The sequence below is a fragment of the Zootoca vivipara genome, chromosome 13 (assembly GCF_963506605.1).
Source record: "Zootoca vivipara chromosome 13, rZooViv1.1, whole genome shotgun sequence".
Lineage (NCBI taxonomy): Eukaryota > Metazoa > Chordata > Lepidosauria > Squamata > Lacertidae > Zootoca > Zootoca vivipara.
Window position 1 is genome coordinate 13,827,085 of NC_083288.1, and position 26,498 is coordinate 13,853,582.

The following is a 26,498-nucleotide window of genomic DNA, read 5'->3' on the forward strand; positions in this document are numbered from 1 at the left end:
CATGCAGTGAGGGGCAGATGGGGCTCATCGACCCAGGAAGGTAGCCCATCTAGGAGAAGGAAGACCCTGATCCTAAACCTCCGCTGCCTTGTGGGATATCCTCAGAAGAAAAGGCTGAGGGGTAAACCCCCCACAAATCCGGACTGGAGTCCCTAAGACGGTTGGATGGCACCTTGTATGCCTTATTCCAGCAACTCCTGCAGCCAAGCTGGTGCCAAATGTATTGAAGGGGCATGGATAATGGGGAATGGGTGAACAAATATATTTCCCTTTCCCAGTGAAGCCTGAACAGCACCCCATGACTCCTTTTCAAGGTTAACTAGATCCCCTTAAGAAGAGTACAGTACAGAAATGCAGGGCAATATTTCACTGCAGCTCCCACTTAATAAATATCTAGCCTTTACGGCTGCGATGATTGACAATGCTTGGGATATCATCGCTCTAGCTCACAAAGGAACTTACAGCAGCACACATTGTTTGTTGCTTCCCTTGGGGGGTGATTAAGAAACAGAGCCAAAGTGGAAGCAGCTTAATGCCTTCTGAAAACTTTCTGATGTTAGGAAGGTAGAAGAGTAAGGCTTCAATATTATATGAAGCTCTTTGATCAGGAGAAAAGGGGAGCGGGGACTAGAATTGTGGCAAAAATAAATGGCAAATTATGGGAACTATGTGCATTGAGAAAGGGACGACAGAGGATGAGATGGTTGGACCAGGCATCCCCAAACTGCGGCCCTCCAGATGTTTTGGCCTACAACTCCCATGATCCCTAGCTAACAGGACCAATGGTCAGGGATGATGGGAATTGTAGTCCAAAACATCTGGAGGGCCAAAGTTTGGGGGGTGCCTCGGTTGGACCGTGTTCTCGAAGCCACCAACATGAGTCTGACCAAACTGCGGGAGGCAGTGGAAGACAGGGGTGCCTGGCGTGCTCTGGTCCATGGGGTCACGAAGAGTCGGACACGACTAAACGACAACAACAAAACAACATGTGCATTGGCATAATCTGTACAGGTAGCAGAATCCAATATTTGATATAAAATTTCAGGCTACCAATACATGTTTATTTTCATTTTTTAGTGTAAATACATTCATTCCTTTGTATGTCTGTGGAACAACAAAACACCAGGTAATGTCCAACTACTGAAGATGCTTTTCGCCCCTCGCCATGCAACATGCAATTCTGTACCTGATGGGATTTCTACAACTGTTAAGAGGAGAATGGCTTTAACTCTCACAACTGTGGCTTCCCGGGCCAAACCCTTGTTACAAAACAGTTCTACTCTTTTGTCTTGTACAGTACAAGTAAAGCTGCAGAGTGAGAACACCACAATTTTTCCTTGGGACATGGTGGGGGTGAGGGGTGTGTGTATGTGTGTACACACACACACAAAGCAGATCAGGGTTTTTTCCACTGTTGTCCAAGGATCAAATATAAATGAGAGAGAGCAGTGTTTACCACCTTTTCGGTCTTACCTCCTGGGAATGAGCAGTGCCAACTCAGCGCCCCCATACCTATTCTGCCAGGCACCCCAGGAGGAGTCGGTTCTCTTAAATACGGCTGAGAAGTCCAGTAGAATCAACAGGACTGCTCCTTCTGACACTGTCTCCTGGTACAAGACATCTAGGGCAACCAAGAAAGTTTCCTGAACCCAGACTGGAATGGATCTAAAGGTTTTCTATCCAGAATCTTCACTGCCACCTGCTCACTTCCCTTGCCCAAAAAGAAAATATTTGACACATGCCGCTGGGTGACAGCTGTTCAAATCGGAGGGATCCAGTTATTCTACAACCCACCCCAATGATAAGGTGTAGGAACAGTACCCTCCGTAGCAGAAGCACTCCCCACTTCACTAACTTTTAAGCCCAACCGAGCCAATTTCACAAATCAAGACAGGCAAGGGACAAATAGAAAGTTACGCCTTTGCACTTCTCCAAGAATTCAGTCCACGCCACAAAGCTGAAAAATATCCCATAAAATCCAATTAGAAGACTCCATATTGTCTTCCGTGACTGCCACCGAATAACCCAGAATAAGAAGAAGAAGAAGGAGGAGGAGGAGGAGGAGGAGGAGGAGTTTGGATTTGATATCCCGCTTTATCACTACCCAAAGGAGTCTCAAAGCGGCTAACATTCTCCTTTCCCTTCCTCCCCCACAACACTCTGTGAGGTGAGTGGGGTTCCCCAGATTACGAGTCTACAGCTCTTAACCACTACACCACACTGGCTCTCAACCCAGAGTCCAAGTCAGAGTGATTATATGCAAATTGGTCGCAGCGGACTTCCAAAGACTCCATTGCCAAGGGCCAAGCTGGAACAGATCCTTCACAACACGGGAAAGCTCCATAGGATGGCACCAAGCAGAATTAAGGTTGCTGGAAAGGCAAGCTTTCATTCCCTCTGTCGCCACCGCAGAGCAGGCACAAAATGGGCCCTAAGCTACACTTAATCATATTCGTTTCCAGTTTTTCTCTAGTCCTTTTGCTATTTCAGTGCTCCCAGAGCCTCCGTAAACTAAGGAGCTCTCCGATCTTTAGCACCCATAGCATGGCTTGCACCGCTCTCAATATTCCTGCGTATAAGACTACTTTTTAACCCAGGAGGTCGGGGGTCGTCTTATACGCCGGGTCGTATTTCTTATACGGGTGGGTATATCCCGAACTCTACATTTTAACTGGAAAAGTTGGGGGTCGTCTTATACGCCCAGTCGTCTTATACGTCGGAAAAAAACGGTAGGGATTTTCAGGAAGATAAATTACAGGCAACTTTGCAACTTGTGTGCATTTAACTTGTGTACACTTAGCTTTATGTACTTGGTAATTTTTTTTATTTTTAAAAAAGGGAGCAGAAAGAGGGCAGGCACCCAGGGGGAGAAAATTTGGCAATCCCACCCACCATTGCGGTCAATGTGTTTTGACAATACACAATTTTGGCTTGATGTGCAATCCCCGCATCATAACCCCTGCGTAAATAGAGTCTTGCCTCTACACATTGCCACACTTGGTACTTTTCCTGCGCACTCGCAGAATATACAATCCGGAATACAGGTCCCTGCCACAACTGAAGTTGCAAATTGGGGAGCCGGGGGGGGGGGGGGGCGGACGCAGTAGCAGCCGGGCAGGGGAGTCCAAAGATCACATGGAATCAAAAGCTTCTTCTTCGTCTTCTTCTGCGATCACTTGTAGCCAAGTAAGCGTGTCTTCCATAAACACGGTTTTAACAATGAGTCCGTAAGCGACTATGGAGGCCAATTCTGGAACCACACGTCCTTCCACAGTGGGTTTGGAAGACACCTGTGGGTGAATTTCTTTTGTGTGCGTAGATCAGTGCACGCTGACCAACACACAGTCTTCGCAGTAGGGCTCTGTTCCGATGGCATGAGTAGTCACAACGAACCGGTAGATTCTCTGCTGCAGCCTTCATCCGCCGTTGTAACATACCACAGAACAGATCCGACTGTTCTGCCGTTGAGGACTTATTGGATCATTCCTTGTCTAGCTCCCTCCCTTTGACCTTACCGCTTTGGGTGACCCTGCTGGGAATATGAGATTCCCGACGGCTTCGCTCAAAAGGGTCATAGGAACGTGCAAGGCCACTCACCATGACAAGGTGATGATCAAAACCAGGGCACATGAGACTGTTGGATAGGAGTTACAGTAGGGAACTAACGCTTGAAACCAGTCCTGCCCCCCCCCCCCCGGTTTTGCTTCTAATGCACACTTCATTCTTGCCATTAGTTCCTGCATTTGCAATAGAAGCAAAAACGCAAACAAGGCACAAACTTAATGGACTTTTGCAACCATCTTTGAATCCCCTGCCAAGTGCTGGCTGCTGAGAAACAAATGGCTACTTAATCGTGATGTGCAGAAATTGCAGCAAGAAGTAGTTAGGAAGAGGGGTGTGGGGTTGCACGACGTTTGGAACCCAGAAGGGATGGCGGTGGCTCGCTCCCAATAGCCAAGAACTCTCTTAACAGCAGAGGAAAAAGCGCTAGTGGCTACCAACTCGGCTCCTGCATGTCCACACGTGTTCACGATCAAATCAATGGCAAACTGGACGAGGTGGTAAAGAATTTCCTTACAACCATTGTAACAAGACAGAATGATGCTTGGTAGGTAAGCCTGCTGACATTTTGTCCTGTATCAAAATGTGTCGGAAATTGCAGCGGCAACTGCAGTACAGTTTAACCTGCCATATGTTCTTCATTTCTTCATTCATATTTGAAAACAGATTTGTTATCGGTGTTTTAAAGAACGGCAGCAGGGAAAGCTGGGACTTCAGAGGAGTGTACACTTTAAACACTCAGTACGGTATCGTTTTGAGCATATAAAGCGTTTCACACGCGCTGTCAATCATCTTTCCAACCCTTATGAAGATACCCACCCTATTATTCTGATGGGGTGCAAGGCTTATGGCACAGATGAGGTTCAGAGTGGAGTCTTCCTACCATGTTCTCAGCTGTTATACCAGCACTGTTGCCCATTAATGCTGCTCCAACTGCAGAGCTGGATAAAAAAAAATGTGTCTGCAGAAGACTGCTCTGCTGTTCACAGGCCACTAAACAGTTCCCTATGGGCCATTGTCTGAACACGGGGTGAGACTCAATAGCAGCTGGACAGAGATGACGGCTGACTGCAAGGAGGCAGTCACTAAGGAATACTGTTGTAAGGAAGTGTAAGGAAGACTTCCTGCTGTGTAAGTAAGACCAGCTACAAGGGATAGCCAACCAAGTCGCACCATGCTGTTGAAGTTGGGCTTATGTTGCGCCTCTGCAGCTGAAGACAAGAGACGAGTCTTTTTGAAAAAGGTTTTTTTTTTATTTGTATGCCATCTGAACATCAGATATACCTGGTGTGTGTTAGCGTGAACCATTTGTACATTTGAATTCATGGTGCCAAAACCCTCCCCAAGACCCCCCCCAAAAAAAACCACTTCCCCAAAACATCTGGACTGGCTGAGACGGAGAGGAAGATTATAGAGTGCAGGAAGGACAAAAAAAAGGGGGGGGAGAACATTGGGGGAGAGGGGGAGGAAGATTCAGCCAGTTGAGAGAGATTTCATGCGAATGCAAAAAATATTTTGTGGCATGAGAGTATCGTTTTGCAAAAGGGGGGGGGGAAGTGTGAGAAAGCACAGAAAGGAAATGGCGATGCAGAAGGTTGCACTACTCAGATGCTGGTTAACACCTTAAATATACTTCATCGTTCAATGACATAATGCCAGGGTTAATAGCCCCCTTGCCTCTTCCACACAAGACCACCACCCTCATGTTCCCATTGTGGCATTGGCACTGCACGGTTTAGACCTGCGGCGAAAATGCCAGTTAAGTGATGCTGGAGAGGCAAGTTCTCCCACCTGGTCTAGGGTCAGTAACTAGCTTTCCTGGAAGATCACTTTGACATGGTGATAAAGAGTGGCAAGCCGGGATCTCTTTCCTTTCATCATTCCCCACAGTGGACTGCCAAAGACACTGCTTCCTCTACACACACCCTCTTCCAGGCTGGCAAGCTTCAGGAGGCTAGCTTTTGGCCCTGGGACCACCACAATTGCTGATCTAGTTTTAAGAGTGCTCACCGCATGGCAATCTCCCCTTCCGCAGTCCACACCACTGAGTGCAGTGGTGGGGAAACCCAAAGTAACCACACTGAGTCTTGCGGCAAATCCTTCTAGATCTAGATCTCAATATATGGATGTGGGAACGCTGCTATGGTAATATGCCGCTTTCGATGGCATCCCCACGGCTGGTGTCATGCGCCGCCCTGACCTCTGCCTAGAACGGTTCTTCCGTCTCATTTTGTATGTTCAAGGGGTGGGAAACAAGTTTTTAAAGCCTCTGGGTGGCCTAAAGACGGCCAGCTGAAAATAAGACCCATCTGCAGTTTTTTTTCCTTTTAAAAAAATGTTAATATCGTACAGAAGTTCAGTTCTTTCCAACAGCATATCTTCTTGTGAAGTTAAAAGGCAAGTACATTTCTAGCCTTTTTTTTTTTTAAAAAAACCCAATAATAAAGGACAAACGGCATGCAGTACAGAACCAGGAAACCTTCGGAGCCACCGTTCAAAAGTGACTTGGGCCATCTCTTGCTCTTTTTATGACCGTGGAAAAACGTATTCAAGCGGGCTCCTAACTGTTAAGGCCTCAGAATTCAAGAGGGAGTTTATTAGGTGGCTGGAGGCCTAAAATTCTTTTCACTGACGTTTCAGCAGTTGCGGTTGTTGTTGTGGATTAGCAAACCGGTCTCGCTTTGGCTGCCTTGAAATCTCTGTATTCTGGACACAAGGTTGAAGATAACTCCCGCTTTCTAACTGGCCACTTCACAGATGACAAAATTCCTACATGGAATGCAAGACTACGGAGAGAGTTTGTGGGGAAAACAAACAAACTCACAGACAGCTTTTTCTTTTTTGCTGTGCATGCTCACGCTGAGAAGCCGCAATCAGCCACGGCTTCCCTGGGCATGTACAGGTGTGTATAATCATGTTATGCTACAGTATACATGGAAAACGCCTTCTGTGTAGGAATTTTGTGGATGTATGGAGCTGCCTTTGGCCCACCCTTCTGCCGCCCTCAAGAAAATGGGAAGCAATTCTTTTTTGTTTTTTTTAAGGTAGCATAAGCCTCTCTCCTTTTATTTAGGATACTGCCGCTGCTCCCTTCCCCCCCACCCCCAAGAAACTCTCCTTTTTTTATTATTTTAAACATTATTATTTCCCCATCCCAGTACAAAGTTCAGCAGGTAAAAGGTTACATGGAAACTGGAACACACAATTGTATAGACAAGATGGATCAGATGAGGAAGTCTTAAAACTTTCCGAGTGAGAAGTAAGAGCAAAAGGGGGGTGGGGAACAAAAAACACCCCACCAGTCTTCTAGCCTTTTGTCCCACCCCCCCAAAAGGTTTCACGCACCAACTCTCCAAAGCAACAGCCAACAGTTCCCAACTCTGCAAGAAAAAGAAAGAAAGATAGATGGAGCCACGTCATTCAACTAAACGACCCTCTCGGAGGGATGCAAAATCTGTCACAGCTCACACTGTAAAGAGCCCCTCACCTATGTTAGCTTTTTGGCTTTGTTGTATAACGAATCCACTACTTTACTCATATTCTGAATGGTCTCCAGAGCAGCTTCGTACGTTTTGTCTACAGGCGGTTCATCAAAAATAATCAGGACGCCTTCGCCTTGGTCGAGAATCCCTGGGCAAAAGAGAAAAGTCCCTGTTAGGCCTCTGAGTAACGGGGCACAAACTGATCTACCCCTCGAGTGACTGTTTCCCCAAGAAAACAGTACAAATGCCTTATTTTTTCATGTATAACAACCCCCCTGTGTATAAGACTACCCCTATTTTGGGGGACTCCAATTTAAGAAAATGGGGGGAAGATGGCAAAGAGTTCTTGAGCTTTTTGGGGGAGGATTGCCCAGAGTTCTTGAGCTTTTTTGGGGGGTGGGACGGAATGCTAAAAATCACTCACACGACTAAAATACGCCGACAATCAAAACCGTCTGCCCCCTCCAGCAAGCAATCGCATGCACAATTGCCACAGCAGCAGCCAATCCGAAGCAGCCCATGCCAAAGCCACCAATCATTCACCAAATTGCCGCATAAAAGCTCCTGCTCACAGCTGCAACCAATTGTCCATTCCCCCTCTGCACTATCCATGTGTAAGACGAAACCCCCCATTTTTTACATTAAAAGGGGAACCCAGGTGGCGCTGTGGGTTAAACCACAGAGCCTAGGGCTTGCCGATCAAAAGGTTGGTGGTTCGAATCCCTGTGACAGGGTGAGCTCCCGTTGCTCGGTCCCAGCTCCTGCCAACCTAGCAGTTCGAAAGCATGTCAAAATGCAAGTAGATAAATAGGAACCGCTACAGCGGGAAGGTAAACGGCGTTTCCGTGTGCTGCTCTGGTTTGCCGGAAGCGGCTTAGTCATGCTGGCCACATGACCTGGAAGCTATACGGAAGCGGCCAATAATGCGAGATGAGCGTGCAACCCCAGAGTCGGTCACAACTGGACCTAATGGTCAGGGGTCCCTTTACCTTTTACAGTTTTTTAAAAAAAACAACCCTCGTCTTATACACAGAAAAGTACGGTAAGCAAGATATGGAAGGTGCCAGTCTCAACCAGCAGATGTTTTTAAGATATGGATAATTAAAAAAACCCCAAGGGTGTGAAGCTCCTCAGGTCTAATATAACACACCCAGCCCAATTTGTGTCCTCTGGCACATCTAAGCTCTTGTTCGTACGCATCATGTTCTTGGGGGTGGGGAAGCAAGGCAGGACAAGTAACCCAAGACTGTGGTGGGCCTAACTCTTCCACATTTGGCAAAGGGGAGGGGATTTACCGTGAAATTTCTTGTCCAGGATCATCTGAGAGAGTTTCCTTTCCACATCGGCCTGAAATAGAACCAGGGGACGATCAGCTTCTTAAGAGCCAATGATGGTCCAGCTGGTTTTGCCAGCCTGAAGTTTTGTGGTTTCTGGGATGGTAATCTTGAGATAAACCACCTAGAGGTTGCTTCAGTGCCTCACATATGCTCTAATAACAGCAAGAGTTGCTGCTCTTTTCTCCACACAAAAAACTCCCATGTCTCTCACACACTCTTAGCACTGAATTGAACAACGGACGCAAAAGACATTACATATTTCATTCTAATATACACGACATTTATGACACGCATCTAAACCATACAGTAAAACTGTTAGTTTATGTATAAATATATTTTCTAAGGCTTAAGGCTTTATATATAAACTACTGATTAGAACAGAAATAAAAAAGGTTTTAAACAATTCACGTTTATGTTCTTGTTCCATGTGTTTTATAAAGGGAAAGTGGGGGGGGGGGAGATTATCAAATTGTTTGTATTCCTTCCCCTAAATGTACCATTTCAATAATGCAGTCATTGTGGCAAGGTATCAAATTTTATTAAACCATTCTCATTCTGTTAGCACTATGACTGTTTGGCAACAGTTTTAATTTTTTTGACTAAAATTATGATGTTCTGACCTCACATGTTCTTCAAGATGTGCCAAAATTATTATTCAATGGTTCCTTGTTATGGGGTATCCAATTATTTCTTGCATACACTATCTCCCTCCAAAAACACTCAAATCTTTTTGCATGCCCATAAAGCACCAATATGATCTGTGACTTTCTCCCATTTTCTTCATGTTCCACTAATTTATGGGTCTATCTTTGTTAAGCATGGTTAAATACCAGCTGCGTAACACACACACACGGTAATAAAAGCGGTATTTGTCATAAATATTTATTTTCACATTTTGCCTGTCATATTTCTAATCTTTCTCCCCACTTCTGTTTCTTTATTCTCTTCATATATACGATAACAGATGCTTATTTTTCCTTTGTGTAATTATTTCTCCATCAATTCAATTTTGATTCTACTTTCCCTTAAGATTTTGTACTGTATTTGTACACTTTAGCTGAAAATACTGGTTAGGGAGGCCCATTGGCTTCCAGGCGGTTTGACAATTTATCAAGTGTTAAATAATGACCATTTTATTACGTTGCTTATTATGCCATGAATCTATTATAATCTGGCAACTTGAACGTCACATTATATAGAATAGGTTGAACTTATGACACCCTCAGGTGACAGGACTTTCTTATAAATGCCTCATTCCCAGCACTGACTGAATAATTAAATCTGATTTGTTAAATTTAAGGCTCTTGGGATTATTTCCTCCCTATGAAATTATGCGTGGAGATCATAGCATCATTACAAGTGTCAGTTTTTGTCGCATTCACAAACAACCGATTACGGAAGTTTAACAAAACTTTAAATGCAGTTTAATGCCTGCTCTGCCACCTCCTTTTTAGCAGCTCCTAACTATCAACAGGAACATTCAGAGCTGTTCATGTACATGCAAGCTTACGTCGTCTGCTGCACCCATGCTCTTACCTTTGACAGCTTGATAAGGCTAGATATGTGTTCAATCTGCAAAAGAAATTGAGAACGAGTGCCAACATGATTGGAAAGGAGCAAATGCACGTGTTATACACGGGTTTTCATTTGCTACACTTAGCTGAAGAGGCAGTCAGCATGCAGCAGCTGTGTAGATTCTGACACCTTTTAGGACAGTCTCATGCCAGCAGCCAATTCCACTCATTTTAACTTAACACACAGTTCAAGTCACTCGCATTACCCATTTACTTCCAGTAACCTCTTAGAATCATAGAATCATATGAGTTGGAAGAGACCACAAGGGCCATCCAGTCCAACCCCCTGCCAAGCAGGAAACACCATCAAAGCATTCCTGACAGATGGCTGTCAAGCCTCCCCTTAAAGACCTCCAAAGAAGGAGACTCCACCACACTCCTTGGCAGCAAATTCCACTGTCAAACAGCTCTTACTGTCAGGAAGTTCTTCCTAATGTTTAGGTGGAATTTTCTTTCTTGTAGTTTGAATCCATTGCTCCATGTCCGCTTCTCTGGAGCAGCAGAAAACAACCTTTCTCCCTCCTCTATATGGCATCCTTTAATATATCTGAACATGGCTATCATATCACCCCTTAACCTTCTCTTCTCCAGGCTAAACATGCCCAGCTCCCTAAGCCGTTCCTCGTAAGGCATCGTTTCCAGGACTTTGACCATTTTGGTTGCCCTCCTCTGGACACGTCCAGCTTGTCAGTATCCTTCTTGAACTGTGGTGCCCAGAACTGGACACAGTACTCCAGGTGAGGTCTGACCAGAGCAGAATACAGTGGTACTATTACTTCCCTTGATCTAGATGCTATACTCCTACTGATGCAGATTTGATTAAATCTGCATTACTTTCTCCAAAATGCAATACTAGATATAACCTAAAGTCCAGTACAAGCCCAGCAGTCATCCACAGTAAGTGCTTTTTTTAAAAAAATAAAAACTTTAGTTCTTAACATGAAAAAATGTCAGTCAAGGTCTCCAACCCACTCTACGGCCCTCAAATTACCCAACCTGTTTATCAGCAAACCATCTTACACAAGTCATACAAACAGGCTTAGTCAATTCTTAAAATGTAGGGATCTGCCAATTTCAACCATAACCTTTAATAACATATGTTGCTACAGAATTTGGAAGCAGCAGAAGTAACCCAGGACCCCTGGAATTATCATTCAACGACTCACCTGATGTCTCAAACCACTGTTCCCCACGTAGAGCTCTCCCACCTCTCTTTTTCTGCCCTGCAATTCCAGTTATACTACTCCAGAGCCTAACCAATAGTGTAAGGGAATGTTCTACCACACTCTCGAGAAATGCAAGGGAAAGATCTGCACACAGTGTTTTAAAAACAGCCTGCTGTAACTGCCAATAGTTTTGGCGCTGGACACGGTCGTGGTTGCTTTGAAAATTTAACTGGGAAATCCAAGTAGATGGCCGCCAACCTCATGGAGGCCAAAAAGATGAGAAAGGAAGCTCTTCTAGTGCTTCTTACCTGAACTCTGGAGAAAGGCTCAATGACCCGGATCAGGTTTTGTTCCAATAAGTTATCATAGAGTTTGCCCAAATGTGTGTTGATGATGGGGTCATCCCTGAGTTCCACTTTATAATCTTTCAGAGCCTGTGAAAGATTGGACTAAGTCAGCAATGAGCGCAGAGGACCAGGCTGCAACCATTCTTAAGCCAAGGGAGTGAAGGCTCCTTGGAATCATTCTGAGACTATTTGTGTCTAATATTATTAAACAGGGTTGTGTTTATGCTGCATTTAACAGAATCAAGACACCTGTTCCAAGAAAAGAAGAATTGTGCAAATTTGCAGGTGCTTTGGAAATGTGCTTTTTAAAAAATGTCTACGAATCTTAGGTGAGAGCGGAAGCTATGCAGAGGCCTGAAACTCCAGTCCTTGACCTTTGGGAATACCATTTAAACTCTGTGCAAGTTTCTTCACATCTAACTTGGACTAAAAACAAAACAAAATAAGCACATGGCTTGCTCTTCATCCCCCCCCCCATGTTTTTACCCATCCTTAGCCCAGTTACTGGAAACGTCAGGGAGCAGTTGCCAAGCAAGTATCTGGAACTCTTAACACAAAAGAACTGTTTTCACCAAGCGGAAATGTTCCCATTTAATTAGGCCTTTCGCTGATTTACATCTGCTACCCTTTTAAAGTGTGTTGTGGAAGGAAGAATTATTGGGTTGCTTTTATTATGTATTTTCTGTTTTTTATATTGTGATTTTCTATTGTGAACCGCCCTGAGATCTACAGGTATAGGGTGGTACAGTGGTACCTCAGTTTTCGGATGTTGCCAAACGTTTCGGTTTTCGAACGCCGAAAACTCGGATGTAAATGCTTCCGTTTTCAAGCACACCTGGGAAGTCAAACGGCTTCTCCTGAGTCTTTATCAATGAAGTTTGCAGACTGCCCTCTGCATTACGTTTGAAAACCGAGGTACCACTGTATACAAATTTAGTTTAATGATAATAATAATAATAATAATAATAATAATAATAATAATAATAATAAAACAACCTAAATTCCACTCATGTTAAGATCCAATCCATCACAAACACCACTACTCTGGATATTTCCACTCTTCCTACTTTCAAGAACCAAGAAACAAAGCAGAAAAGGTTGAAACTCTACATCCACTTTCCTGAGAGCAGGCACTAACTGAACTCAGTGGAACAGCTGAGTGAAAATGACTGGATGAGGCCACAGCCTCTCTTTGTCCAACCGTGGTCAGTCAGATGTTCCCAGGAATCTCACAAGCAAGGCCAAGTGAAAATGCCCTTCCCCTCATTCTCCCCAAGTATGCAGAGATCTACTGCCTCTCCATGTGAAAGTTCAGTTTTTAAGCCTATTAATCAACCATCTAGTTGAAGAATAGTTAGCCCATTCCCCGTCATGCCTACTCACCTTTTTGAAGTCATCCAGTGATCTATTCTTACTAGCCTGTGCCACACATTTCAGAGCTTCTGTCTGCGAGGGAGAGAGAAGAGCCAACGTTAGCATTTTCGGGGCCACGTGAACGGCATGTTGCGTTTGCGGCACTCACCCTTGAGAAAAATACTTCCCAGAGCCAGGGGGGGAACTCAGGAAATGACATCAAGAAGAACGCTAGGTATCTGTTCTAATTCCATCCTCACCCACAGCAAAACGGCTGCTGTATCACAGAAAGAAGCAGACTATGCAGCTCTACAGAACAAGCGATCGAGACAGAAGAAGCCCAGCTTGGAGAGCAGAGACCCTCAAGATGCAATTGTGGAGCACCTCAAGTCTCCCAAACACTCCCTACTTCAGAGACCCATCTGCAAGGCAGCCCAATTCTCTGAAACATTAACAACGGGAGATGGGATCAAGAGACTTGGGGACAAAAAAAGGTAGATTGGCATTTCTGTACCTGTCTGCCTGCATACCGCAGTGCAAGCTTCCCGCTCACCAAGGCCTGTACATCTTCAGGCCTGAAAAGGACAGAATATAAAACAAGAGAGATGTTGATTCATCATGTCCCTGGATGTTAGCAGAGCTCATTATAAATAAGCAAGCCACTTATAGATCCATTCAGTTAGAAAAACTGGGAACTCAGAATCTAGGAGAATTTTCACCCTCCCAAGGATCTTCTTCCTTTCAAATGAAGGGAAGCGCTGCCTGGCCTCCATAAAGACAGAGGGTTTAAGAAATCCAGGCTGCCTTCTCGTGGCAGTGCCATTTCCATATACCAAAGAGGCCTGAGCGAGACTTACAGCAGAGAGAGGCAATGACAAGTATGCTGCTTATCTCTACCCCTTCCTATGACCCTTAATCCTTCTTTCTTTCCACTGCCCCCTGCATTCTTGTCTCCTCTCAGAAAGCTTTGAGACTCATGAATTATGGCAGTTAAGGATCCCAGTGCTTCATCTAATACCGGGGGATGTGTCTCGACCCAAGTGACTGCTGAAAAAGGGGGATGACACAAGGGGCTATTGCATTCCCTTTTACGATATAATTAGCCACATACAAATTCAGCATGATCTTGCACAGCAGCATGTATTTCAACGCCGTGATAGCTTTGGGGCTGTCGATGGAATCGTAACCCTCAAATGCCTCGTAAAAATAGGAATATGCCGTCTTCCAGTCCTTTTCTTCTGCTGCATGAATGATGCCTGTTAGAAGGGAAGGTAAACACAAGGACCAGGTTAGAGGATCCTGTTTTGCCGGGAAGGATGGCTGCAAAGTCCTACTTATCGGTCGTTATAGGGAGAGGCTGTCTCGAAGGGTCATTTCTCCCCTGCCCCTCTCTTTCTGACAAAAAAAAATCAATGTTATCAAGAGGGCTGCATCAGTTCACCCAATCTTCAAATTCTACACTAATGCGAGCTAATCGGCATCAGTTTCCCTATGCATAATTTAAAGGGTTGCAACTGAGCTGGTTTTAGTGGTTGCCCAAAGGTAAGGGGGAGAGGCACAGCCACAAAAAATTAAAGGACTAACACAGGCACTGGGGAAAAGAGACCATTTAAGAATGTACATCAAAAGAAACTACATTTGTAAGGGTGTGTGTGTCCTAATAGCTCTGATTGCTTCTGCATTTAATTAGGTAAAGGTAAAGGGGCCCCTGACCATCAGGTCCAGTCGTGTCCGACTCTGGGGTTGCGGCGCTCATCTTGCTCTATAGGCCGAGGGAGCTGGCGTTTGTCCGCAGACAGCTTCCGGGTCATGTGGCCAGCATGACAAAGCTGCTTCTGGCGAACCAGAGCAGCGCACGGAAACGCTGTTTACCTTCCCGCCGGAGCGGTTCCTATTTATCTACTTGCACTTTGATGTGCTTTCGAACTGCTAGGTGGGCAGGAGCTGGGACCGAGCAACGGGAGCTCACCCCGTTGCAGGGATTCGAACCGCCGACCTTCTGATCAGCAAGCCCTAGACTCTGTGGTTTAACCCACAGCGCCACCTGGGTCCCTTTCTGCATTTAATTACTTCAGCTTAATTCTGACAACAGGAGAACCGAGGGGCTTTTCCAAAATCTACCAAGCTCCGGCCAGTTTTGCCTTCATCTTGCATGATATGCATCAGTTAAGACAGCAACTGAGACAAGAGCTCATCTGTTTTTGTTTTGCTAGATTTCCCCACACCTGTATTTTGGGTTTCACTATGGAATCTCTAGAGCGAGAGTTGAAAGAGATCCTGCAGGCTACCTAGCTCAGCCACATGGCCTAAGAACTTGTGGCCGCAACACCTAACCAAGCTTCTTTTAAAAAACCTCCTAGGGGGAGGATTCTCTAAAGCTCCCTGGGTGGATTGTTCCGGTGTGGGATCTCTTTATTCGCATTCATCTTCTTCTTTCCTTCTGCGGCCTGTCCTATGAGAGACCGCAAACTCATGATCAAACAAGCACAGCGGCAGCATCTCATTTTCGCCCAACGCACCACGGCTAGTGTTTATTGCACGAGGCAAAGGATGACAATCCCAAACACAGCAAGCATGTATGACACAACTGCTGCCTGCACGACTTACCTGACTGCATGTCCAGCGCCGCCTGAAGCTTGGGGGGGCAATAGATTGCATTGGCTGTGGTTCGGGCAGAGGTTAATGCTGCTCTTGCTTTTGGCAGGTTGCTCAAGGCATGGTAGGTCTTGCTCTCCAACAGCTGCACTTCCACTAGGAGGGCCTTGTCGTCCATCTTTTTCAACTCCCGCAAAAGCTGTGAGCCTGGCAAAAGTCATACAGTGGAGCCCGATGTCTCTGAGAATCGCTTTCTGGAGCCCCCCCCCCAAACTCTCAAAAATACTTAAAATTTATCTTTGCTACTCAACAGAATCTGTGATATCAAGGGAAGGAATTCAACACTGTGTTCTCGGGTAGGGTGAAGTTTTTTTTAAGTAACATTTAACTTTAGGATGTTATATCGTTATTTTTGATTATTATTATTATTTATTATTATATATATGGTTTAAAGTTATGAATTTTTTAAAAGTATATATGATTTGGATACAAGTTTATTTCACATTTGTTTGTCTTTTTTCCTTATTTTTGTTATTTGAATGTATCTATGTTTGAGATTTGGTTACGTTGAAATCTGTTAAGTTGTGTCGGTTATGTTTGTGTCTTTTTTTCTTTTCTGTATATGCTTTTAAAAAAAAGGAAATAAAGTTTCTTTTAATTTTTTTTTAAAAAATCGATCTCCTGATCAATGCAAGATTTTCTGTTTGCCAGACAAAATACACGTGTGGTTCTGGATGCTCCAGAGCTGATCTGGAGGAACAAAAGCCCCGTTAGCTTCTGCTAGCACACCGGGTTAGTTGAATTGAGACTGGTCTGTGGAAAGCCAGGGTGGTATTCAACTATGTTTTACTCAAGAGTAGGCCCACTGAAATTAATGGACTTGACTCGTTTCAGTGGGTCTACTGTGAGTAAAATACCACCCATAGTGTCCAGTTTTGATGGGAGAAGGCAGGTTCTATCCCAAGTCCCACTATGAAGCAAACTGGGCGTTCTGTCTCATAGGATTAAGTAACACAACACTATTAGGAGACCAAGAGTTCATACATACATACATACAAAGCTAACATATTAAGCATGAAAATGAATCCTATGTTCTTTTGACAACTAAGGTGAGACAACACTGCCCTTCCTGCCTAACCAAGTCATGGAAAATCAGCCACCGTATTAAGCCACTATATGTGCATATCACCATTAATAAGACAGTTAAGTGACGTAACTCTGGGCATGTGGAGAGTTCAGTGCAGATCTCGGTCAGTTAATCCTAATGACTCAGGGTCACTATGACACTGAGAGAAGAGGTAGAACCTCACTTGGTTTTAAAACTGAATCTAAAGCATGGATGGGGAACCTGTGGTCTTCAGACGTTACTGGACTACAACTCCCATAATTCCTGATTTCTAGCCATGCTGGCTGGGGCTGATGGGAGCTGTGAGTCCAACAACTTCTGGAGGGCAACAAGTCAGCCAGGCTACTGAAGTCTTACCTCCTGGCAGTGTTAGAAACTGAGTTATAAAAGCTAGGAGCAAAATTGCTCCTGGAACCTGGGTTACAGGCACTAAAACAGAATGGCTAGTCACTATCCCCCACAATGCAGCAGCACTCCCCCCCCCCAAAAAGCATGAACTAATATGCAATTCACACCAGTGAGTGACATATTATATCTCATTTTTAATAGCAGTTTTGAATTGGACACCGCAAACACAAATGAGGCTCAGCTCTTGCAATAGTTGCCAAAACCATGTTATTTGAATAATTAATATTTACAGATACCTGTCTGGCAACACACACACACAGAGCCAGGAACACAAACACAAGAGACAGAGCTATGAACTCTGCAGAGAACCGGAAGGAGGGGAAAGGGGGAAACACAGCAAGTGGAATGTGCTGGATTGGGCTGCGATCAAGAGAAAATGACTACAGTGGTACCTCTACTTACGAATAACTCTACTTATGAATGTTTCTACAGTACTTACGAATGGAGCTCCGTCCGCCATCTTGGATGCGGTTGAGATTACTTACGAATTTTTAGATAGGGTTGCTTCTACTTACGATTTTTTTCTCCCAATGCATTCCTATAGGATTCGACTTACAAATTTTTTCGACTTACAAATGTGCGTTCGGAACGTGTTAAATTCGTAAGCAGAGGTACCACTGTATCTGGTAGAGAAACACAATCGAGGGGTGCTGCCCCCAATCCAACCCCAAAGCAGACCATTTCATGACACCCCCCTCCTTCAAGCAACAACAGTGAGAGAGAAAACCAGAACAAATATACAGGCACTTTTCCCTCTCTGTACTGCCTGGGGAACTCTCGCCTTCAGGGGGCTCACCTTTCCTCCTCCGCCCCTCTGTTCTCTCTCCATTGTATTCAAATGAATCAGGAAACTGCTCTTAAGTTTACTTTGGAGTCCCGCTGGTGGCTTTACTAGTCCTGTACCTTCAGCGCCAGCCCACAGAGAGAATGGAGAGAAAGGGAGGGAAGGAGGGAGAATAGCTGTTCTACTGCCTTGTGGGATGAGAGGGCCCTGGGGTTGGACATTAACTCTAATGCAGCAGCTGCTGATGCTGGCGAAGCAGAACAAAAGGATCGGATCGTGGTGAGGGGGCCTAACTCTTTGGAGTCCGGTCAGGCAGACACGCTCATTGCAATGAGACTTCCCTCTGACAAAACGCGACTGTTTGCTTTACAAGTTTCGAACGCTGCCTCTAGGAAAGTACGCAAGGCCAAGGGTATGTCAAATGAAAATGGAGCACCTTCATAATTTTTATTTTTAACAGGAATCAGGTGAATCGAAGCTTGATGTGAAAGTTGATCTCGTTTCTGCCTGAACCTAGGGGAGGCAGTTTGAGGAGTTGCCAAATAAAGTATCGCCATTTATCCAACAGCCAACACTGTGAACTGAACACATAACGTTTAGGGTGAGAAATTTTGGCCTTTGTCCTGATCCAGGAGGGCTCATATGTTCTTTGGTTTTGGCCGCTGTGCTATATGCCCCATGTATTTATTTGTTTCTGCATTTATCTGTGTATTTTTTAAGCTACAGAAATGTTTATCTTTAAGTACGTATTTATATTTATAACTTTATATTAAAATATGTGGTTCAAGACAGTTCTTATTGGAGCTCAAAGACTGAATTCCCTCAAGCATCCTGGTCAATATATGATGCTAAAGCAATGAACACACGTCTATGAAGCAGGTTTAGAGTAAGACACAAGCAGCTCTATTCCTTCTAGCCAGTATGAAATCAAAATAGGGGGAAAGCGGTGCCCAGCTGGTAACCTACTTACCTAACTGCAATGCTTCTTGATACCGTTTAGTGTCAAAGTACAAAGAAACCAGCCTTGCCTAGAAGAGAGATAAATGATGCATTTCAATGAAAGTTAACTCTATGAATGTGAAATACTCATTTCAGACAGGTATGAAGAACTTTCCGCCCTCCAGAATTTGTTGAAATTTAACTCCCATCAGCCCCAGCCAGTATTGACCAGTGTTTAGTGATGATGGGAGCTGGAGTGCCGCAGACTGCTAACTCCTGACTCAGGAAGCAGTATGTCTGAAGCATGGAATAGGCAAGGCCTTTGCTGGGAGCGATTGCAATTCTGGATAAGCAAGGCAATGCAAAGTAAAGTCAAGACACCACAGAATGCATGGCAGTGCAGTAATAAGTTTGAAGGGGAAGCTGCTCCCAACATAGCAAGAGGCACAACAGGGGAGAAACATGAGCCAAAGAACAAAGGATATAACTGCAGCTGATTTCCAAGCCACACAGAGCAGAAAGACTGAGAAGCAGAAATCCGCAAATACAAATGTATCTTCTGTCAAATACAAACTTCTCTGCATCGGGTAATCCAGATCATCTTTCATCCCCAAGACCAAGCTCCCCCAAACTTCGGCCCTCCAGATGTTTTGGACTACAATTCCCATCTTCCCCAACAACTGGTCCTGTTAGCTAGGGATCATGGGAGTTGTAGGCCAAAAATCTGGAGATGTCTTTTTACCAGTCCTATAGCAAGCACAACCGTGGGTGTTAAGAGGGAACACATGTCAACTGTTTGCATCACAGACAGGGGAGGAAAATTCCCAGAGATGCAAGTCTGCATACAGCTGGCACCGAACTATCACACCCAAAACCACCACTTGAGAAACCTGGTAACACGTCAGTAATAACCCAAAGAAGCAATGCAGCGGAACATGAATAGGTAAGTTGTCTGAGTTCTGTGCCCCGGCAGATAGGATGGCAGATTTCCAAATCCGGGGAATAAACGAGAGACCAACGTGCACAACTTAGCTGTACCAAGTCACACGGATATGCAGCATACCTTACCTCCAGAGCTTGGCGCAGGAATGTCCTCTTCTCGGATTTGGCCCATTCAATGCATTCAAGACACAGGTCAACCTTAAAAGAAAAAGAAAGAAACCACATTCAAATTGCTTTTTTCTGGCCAAGGATAGCTAGACCACAGCTGCCCCATGCATTTATATCCTTCGAGGTTGTATTATTGCAAGGTGCTCTATACTTTCTAGAAATGGAAGGTATTTTTGTTTTCCAGATCAATGCATAGTTGTCTGCCTTAGATATGCCTTTGGTATTGATTTTAAGCATATTTTCTGTTATCTTCTGTACTTTAAAAAACCTATTTCCACTTTCTTATTTTATTATTATTATTATTATTATTGTCGTCTTTTGTATGAAGTTTTACGTGCCTTCCTCTGAATAGGATCAGCTATAATAGAACATCTGAAAAGCAACTGCAAACACCACGTTTACAGTTTTGCTTGAATTTTGATTCTCACCTCTTGTCCTGTTGCTGCTTCCATGTCTAGGAAAAGATCTAGCAGAGACCGAACCAGGCGGGCTGCCTTCGCCTTGCTGATGGAGTTTAAGAAAGGGCGCACATACTTCAGAAGTCCTCCAAGTTCTGCATTAAAAACAAAGTTGTGAAGCCCAGTTCGGCTACTGAAGCTGTACGAGAACACAAAACAGAAGCTTAACGGCTCATTCCTGAGGTGGCAATGACCCCACAGTTTAAAATCTAGTGCCAATTTTTTCAGACAGAAGAGGAGCATTCACACATACTGGCTCCAATTCTCTAGTATTATTTTTTTGGGGGGGGGGTTACCTGTATGCTCCCTTGTATCATTTTTTCAGGTCAGTTTTCCATCTTCTCTATGGTGCTAACTGCGTGATAAGCATTTGTGTGGGTATGTTTCCTTTATTAAATAACAACCATGGGGGCGGGGAGCTTAAATGCTTGCCCCATATGTCCTGTCCCCACTCCCAGCAGCTGCTTTTTAGTAAAGAAAAACAAGCACACAGTGGCCAGTCTTGTGACTACATGTCTAGTTTGGTCTATAGCAGGCATCCCCAAACTGCGGCCCTCCAGATGTTTTGGCCTACAACTCCCATGATCCCTAGCTAACAGGACCAGTGGTTGGGGAAGATGGGAATTGTAGTCCAAAACATCTGGAGGGCCGAAGTTTGGGGATGCCTGGTCTATAGTGACCACATCCAAAATTAGCATTCTTCTCTTGCCGAGATACTTTTCCAGATCCCACAAATGTGACATTAGAGCAGTAACTGTTCAGAGAGCAGTAACTTTTCTACGGTGACATTATATATTTTTTATTCTTTTTCTTATTCGTTATTCACCACCTTTCACCCTAAGGGTGCATGTTACACCATTAAAACACAGTATTCACAGTATTAAAAAAAGATTAGAACAAGGTTAGGTGTTATTAAGCTGTTTTAAAAAGCAGAATTTACCTTCCGCCTGCCCCGTCTTGGCCAAGAGACTCCCCAGTTCCAGGATGCTCTGCTCTTTGACTTGTACGGCCTCTTCATCGTTCTCCTGGACATCACGCTTCACTGGAAAAACAAAAGGTTTTCGGAAGTTAAGACAAGCCTCTGCACCTAATCAAGGACTGTTCATGCATAATTTGGCTCAATCATTCTGTAACCAGCTAGCTTCTTGTGATCCCATAGCATCTGCCTCTCAGATTATGATTAGGAGTTTGTGACACAGAGTAGAGAAATTCAGTAACACAAGGCAGCTCAGGAAAAATAATACCTTATACAGTGTTTTGTGTCATCCAGCATATTTGGCATAATGTAATCACAGCAGCAATGTGGACACAGCTACAGCTGTGAAAAAGCATCTTCATCGCTCTCTAGCATGTCACCAGATGCTGTAAACAAGCCTCTTCACACCAAGAAGAGTGGTTATATTACTAGTTTTAGTGCAGTTGCATGAAAGAACATGCACAAAAAAGTGGTATTCAGAGAAACCAGCAAAGTACCATTTCCTGCGGCATACAGCTGTCAATATCTAAAATATTAACTAAGGAATGAAAAGCTACAAACCGCCTTTTAAACATAAAATATAGGCTTCAGCAATACCGAAGGACTACTTCACACTACTGTATTATAATGGAACTACTCCCTACTCCCCATTAGTAGCCATATCAATACTTTTCTCCTTGCCAAAACTCTAGAATAAAGAGACATCTCTCATAGTTTAATTGTTCCCAATCCATGAGGAACAGTTTTATTTGACAGTTAACATATGGGAGGTTAACAAGAATCATTTCACTGAGTCAGAAATGTTGTTTATGTCAGACGGTTCCCATCAGCAAGAGTGAATTCCACCAAAACCTACAGGACTAGATAATTTTGTGCATTTGCATGGGACAATATCAAGTTTTCCTTTGCTGTACACACGTTCTGCTCCTACTGTCAATCTTAAGACAAGTAAAGCTCCTCTAAGCAGGTGGTGTTCTCAGGCTAATTTTGTCTGGGGAAGGAAGAGAAGTGGTGTCTGGTGGCTTTTTTCATTTAATATGATCTACAGAAATGTAGCTCAAGTCTTGAACTAAGAAAGGGAAAGAATATATTTTAAAATGTGGGAAGGAGGACAGGAGAGTTTGCAAGGGGCAGGCCGAAACAGAGAGACCCTCATGTTAACCGACACAAAACCAAAATTCTAAGGGCATTCCATTTCCTAAACCTTTTATAGTGGAGCCTTTGTTTCAAAGGGTGTATTGCAGCTGGTCTTCTTTCTGTTTCACCTTGATTCCCTACTCCACTCTTTGTATAAAGTGCACTAAAGGAAGATGATCAAGTCTCAGCTGCTATCAACACATGCAAACTGCAAACCTATATGAGAGCAGCTTCAGTTGTTCTGACAGTAGCTAAAATGGATTACAATGGTACCTCAGTTTACAAACACAATTGGTTCCGAAAGTCTGTACTTAACCTGAAGCGTACTTAACCTGAAGCGAACTTTCCCATTGAAAGTAATGGAAAGTGGATTATTCCGTTCCAGACGGGTCCGCGGAGTGCTCAACCTGAAGTGTATTTAACCCGAAGTATTAATGTAATTGGTTCCGGAAGTCCGTACTTAACCCGAAGCAAACTTTCCCATTGAAAGTAATGGAAAGTGGATTAATCCGTTCCAGACGGGTCCGCGGAGTACTTAAACTGAAAACACTCAAACCGAGGCATACTTAAACCGAGGTATGACTGTACTACTTCCCAAAACCCACCTTCCTATTTATGCCTCTAGAAATCCCAAGCCATAATACTTATTTGAACAAAGTCCAAATTGTAGACCATCATAAGAAAATCCTTCCTAGATATGAACATTGTCCACGTAACCTAGCATTCTGTTTCTCTCAGTGGCTACCCATATGACTCTGAAAAGCCCACAAGCAGGCAGGATGGCAATAACACTCTCCTGATGTTGATCTCAGCATTTGGTATTCAGTGGCACAATGCCTCTGAACCTAGAAAAATTACATATACTGTAGTCATTATGGATAGTAGCTACTATGACTTACCAATCACAATTTTTAGCAATACCGTTTTAAAGCTATCCAGAAACCATTGGATTTTGTGTCCCTGTACCTCACTCCCACCCTTCAAATCTAGTTACTGGGTAAAAGACGACTTGCACATAAACTGTCCTCTTTCCCCTAGTAAAGCAGATATGAAAAGGGGGGGGTGTACACAAAATGCTGTCTTTCATAGCAAATATCAAGCATTAACCACCTCACAAGAAGAAAGAGTATAGGCACGATCCTAAGGTGTTTTGCCAACAGCCTCACTACACAATCCACGCTGCTTTCCCATGCAATCTCTTCACCACTAACCCCTCTTCAGATTCATCACTCCCAGTTATCTACCTCTTACTCCACAACAAACCCCCATCACGTCTTTCTCAAAACTCACCTCTTTAAAATATACCGTATATACAGTGGTATCTTGGTTTAAGTACACAATTGGTTCAGCAAGTCTGTACTTAACCTGAAGCGTACTTAACCTGAAGCGAACTTTCCGATTGAAAGTAATGGAAAGTGGATTAATCCATTCCAGATGGCCCAGAGTACTTAAACTGAAGCGTACTTAACCTGAAGCGAACTTTCCCATTGAAAGTAATGGAAAGTGGATTAATCCGTTCCAGATGGGTCCACGGAGTACTCAACCTGAAGCGTACTTAACCCGAGGTATGAGTGTAATTGGTTCTGGAAGTCCATACTTAACCTGAAGCGAACTTTCCCACTGAAAGTAATGGAAAGTGGATTAATCCGTTCCAGATGGTCTGCGGAGTACTTAAACTGAAAGTACTCAAACCGAGGCGTACTTAAACCGAGGTATGACTGTAATAGCATCTGCCAGGGAGATTGTCTGACTGAGCGGGGCGGGGGGGGGGGGACCCTAGCTGGACTACGAGGAGAAGAACTGTGATCTCCCAGAACCAGCTTCACAAAGCACTCCCTTGTTAGCATCTGCACATCCAGTTTCTCCTAAAAGCATGGGAAACGGGATCCATGTAAAAGCACTAGGAAGCTTATTGTTGGGCCAGCTCTCAGACCTCCTCCCTCTCCTACCTTTACCACAACCATGAATCTCATGCCATCAAATTGGGCACCCTCTCCAACTTCTATCTTGTTGTTCCTCATTGACAGCAATCACCGAGAGACAAACCACTTTCAGAAGTCTGTGCCAGTCTTCTCCCATACACACACACCTCTCCTCCCAACAACTTATTCCTACCTTTCTGATTGAAATCAGATTTCGGGGGGGGGGGTTGATGCCTGCTTTGTCCCTAGGCTGACGAGCAGCTAGGAAACATTAGGGAGACCTGGCAGCTCAGGAAACCGGAGTCCGGCGTTCTTGACTCCCACGACAAAGAATAGGCTGGGGATGGGAGAGGGTCTGGGGAAGGGGAAGCCTGTCAATAGAGCCCTCCCCACTCCGCTTGCTTAGGCCCTTCAGATGCCGACCCATCGGCCGATTTCCGAGGCTGTCCGGACTCCCCCATTTCCACAAAACCAAGCCTCCCTCCCCCCGCCGCCGTCCCCCCAAAACATCCCCGCTCCCCAACTCCCCTCCTCGCACCGGCTGCCTTCTCCCCCTTCAGAGCCGCTCACGGTGAGTCAGCAGCGGCTCCGGCCGCGAGCCGCCCCTGCCTCCGGCCTCCTGCACCCGCCGGAGCCACCGGCAGCCGGTGGAGGACGGACGACACTCCCTTCCCTCCGGCTCCTCACCTATGGAGTGCAGGATGCCAATGGAGGCCTCCCGGTCGGTGCTCAGCAAGGACTGGGCGCGCTGGAACTCCAAGCCCGCCGCAGCCGCCATCTTGAAAAAAAAAGCCCAAACTCGCTCACTCACGCCGGCCGGAACCACAGGGCCTCACTTCCGCCGGAAGCCACTTCCTCCGCTTCCTTCTCTTGGTCTTTTCCGTGGCGCGAAACCATAGAGATACGAAAGTGCTTTCTTTTTTCTTCTTCTTAGCTCTATGGTCGCTGCGTACGCGGCGGAGCGATGCTTGCTGGGAAATGTAGTACTCAATACTGCGGGGTTGCTAGGTAGGAGACCGTCCTCGGCAGATTGGGGCAGGTTGCTGCGCCTTCCGCTAACTCATCCAAATGGATTTAGCCGTTGTTGGACTACACCTCCCATCATCCCTGACCGCTCGTCCTGCTCACTAGGAATGATGGGAGTTGTAGTACAACATTTGTAAGGAATCTTATTTTCCCGACTGTGTTGTTGTTGTTGTTGTTGTAAAGCCCTGCTGAGAAATGTAAAAGCAAATGCAAAAAATGTCTCTGAGCATGCACAAAGTGCAGCTTCCTCCCCGCAGCTCACCTATATCACAAGATTACTGTATATAACAGGCATCCCCAAACTTCGGCCCTCCATATGTTTTGGACTACAATCCCCATCATCCCTGATCACTGGTCCTGTTAGCTAGGGATCATGGGAGTTTGGGAGCCGCAGTTTGGGGGTGCCTGGTATATAATCTGAGCCCCAGCCGCTCTCTTTTCAGCAATGAAATTGGAATCATGTCCATTTCAATGGAAACATCCCTGCTTTAAAAGTTGGTGGGCTCACAGCTGTGGAGTGAGACATGCCACAGCCTACAGACCGCTCCGCTTCTAATTTTTTTCCACTGAAAGTGGTTGGATAACTCAGTTGATAGAGCACAAGACTCTTAATCTCAGGTTCACGGGCTCACATTGGGCAAAAGATTCCTGAATTCCCAGGAGTTAGGCTAGATGACCCATGTGACCCCTTCCAGCTCTACAGTCCTATGATTCTGTGATTCCCTTTTTAGTGGGGTAAAAATAAATCCAAGCTTCAGCCCACAGAAGCAAGTACAGTATATTCCTGCGTATAAAACTACTTTATAACCCAGGAAAATCTTCTCAAAAGTCAGGGGTTGTCTTATACGCCGGGTCGTATTTCTCATACAGCGAGTATATCCCAAACTCTATATTTTAACTGGAAAAGTTGGGGGTCGTCTTATACGCCCAGTCGTCTTATATGACAGAATATACAGTAGATATAATAAATGCTTCCCATGCATTATCTCAGTAATTACAGCAGCGTGGTGGTAAGTAGGTCAATATTATTAACCCGCAGGTTAAGAATTAAAGCCAGCTAAATGAGTTTCAAACATCATCCCTAATCTGATGTCCTCCAGGTGTTTTTGACTGAAGGAGCGTCTCCACCCCCATCGTTCAACCCGGACACTGAAGTCCAGCTCCGAGGGCCTTCTGGTGGTTCCCTCGCTGCAAGAA

The 26,498-nt window shown here is 44.8% G+C and overlaps 1 protein-coding gene across 1 annotated transcript; it reads right to left on the reverse strand.

Annotated features, from left to right (window-relative positions):
- Positions 1-4,792: 4,792 nt before the first annotated feature.
- Positions 4,793-25,097, reverse strand: PSMD11 (proteasome 26S subunit, non-ATPase 11). Its single transcript, XM_035135717.2, has 14 exons — positions 24,963-25,097; positions 21,181-21,282; positions 20,211-20,335; positions 19,741-19,812; positions 18,704-18,761; positions 15,428-15,622; positions 13,932-14,076; positions 13,335-13,395; positions 12,851-12,913; positions 11,429-11,554; positions 9,917-9,952; positions 8,339-8,390; positions 7,049-7,191; positions 4,793-6,941 (listed from the first exon to the last, which is right to left on the reverse strand). The coding sequence occupies exons 1-13, from the start codon at positions 25,051-25,053 to the stop codon at positions 7,049-7,051; spliced, it is 1,269 nt and encodes a 422-aa protein (XP_034991608.1). The 5' UTR covers positions 25,054-25,097; the 3' UTR covers positions 4,793-6,941.
- Between the last annotated feature and the right edge of the window lie 1,401 nt (positions 25,098-26,498).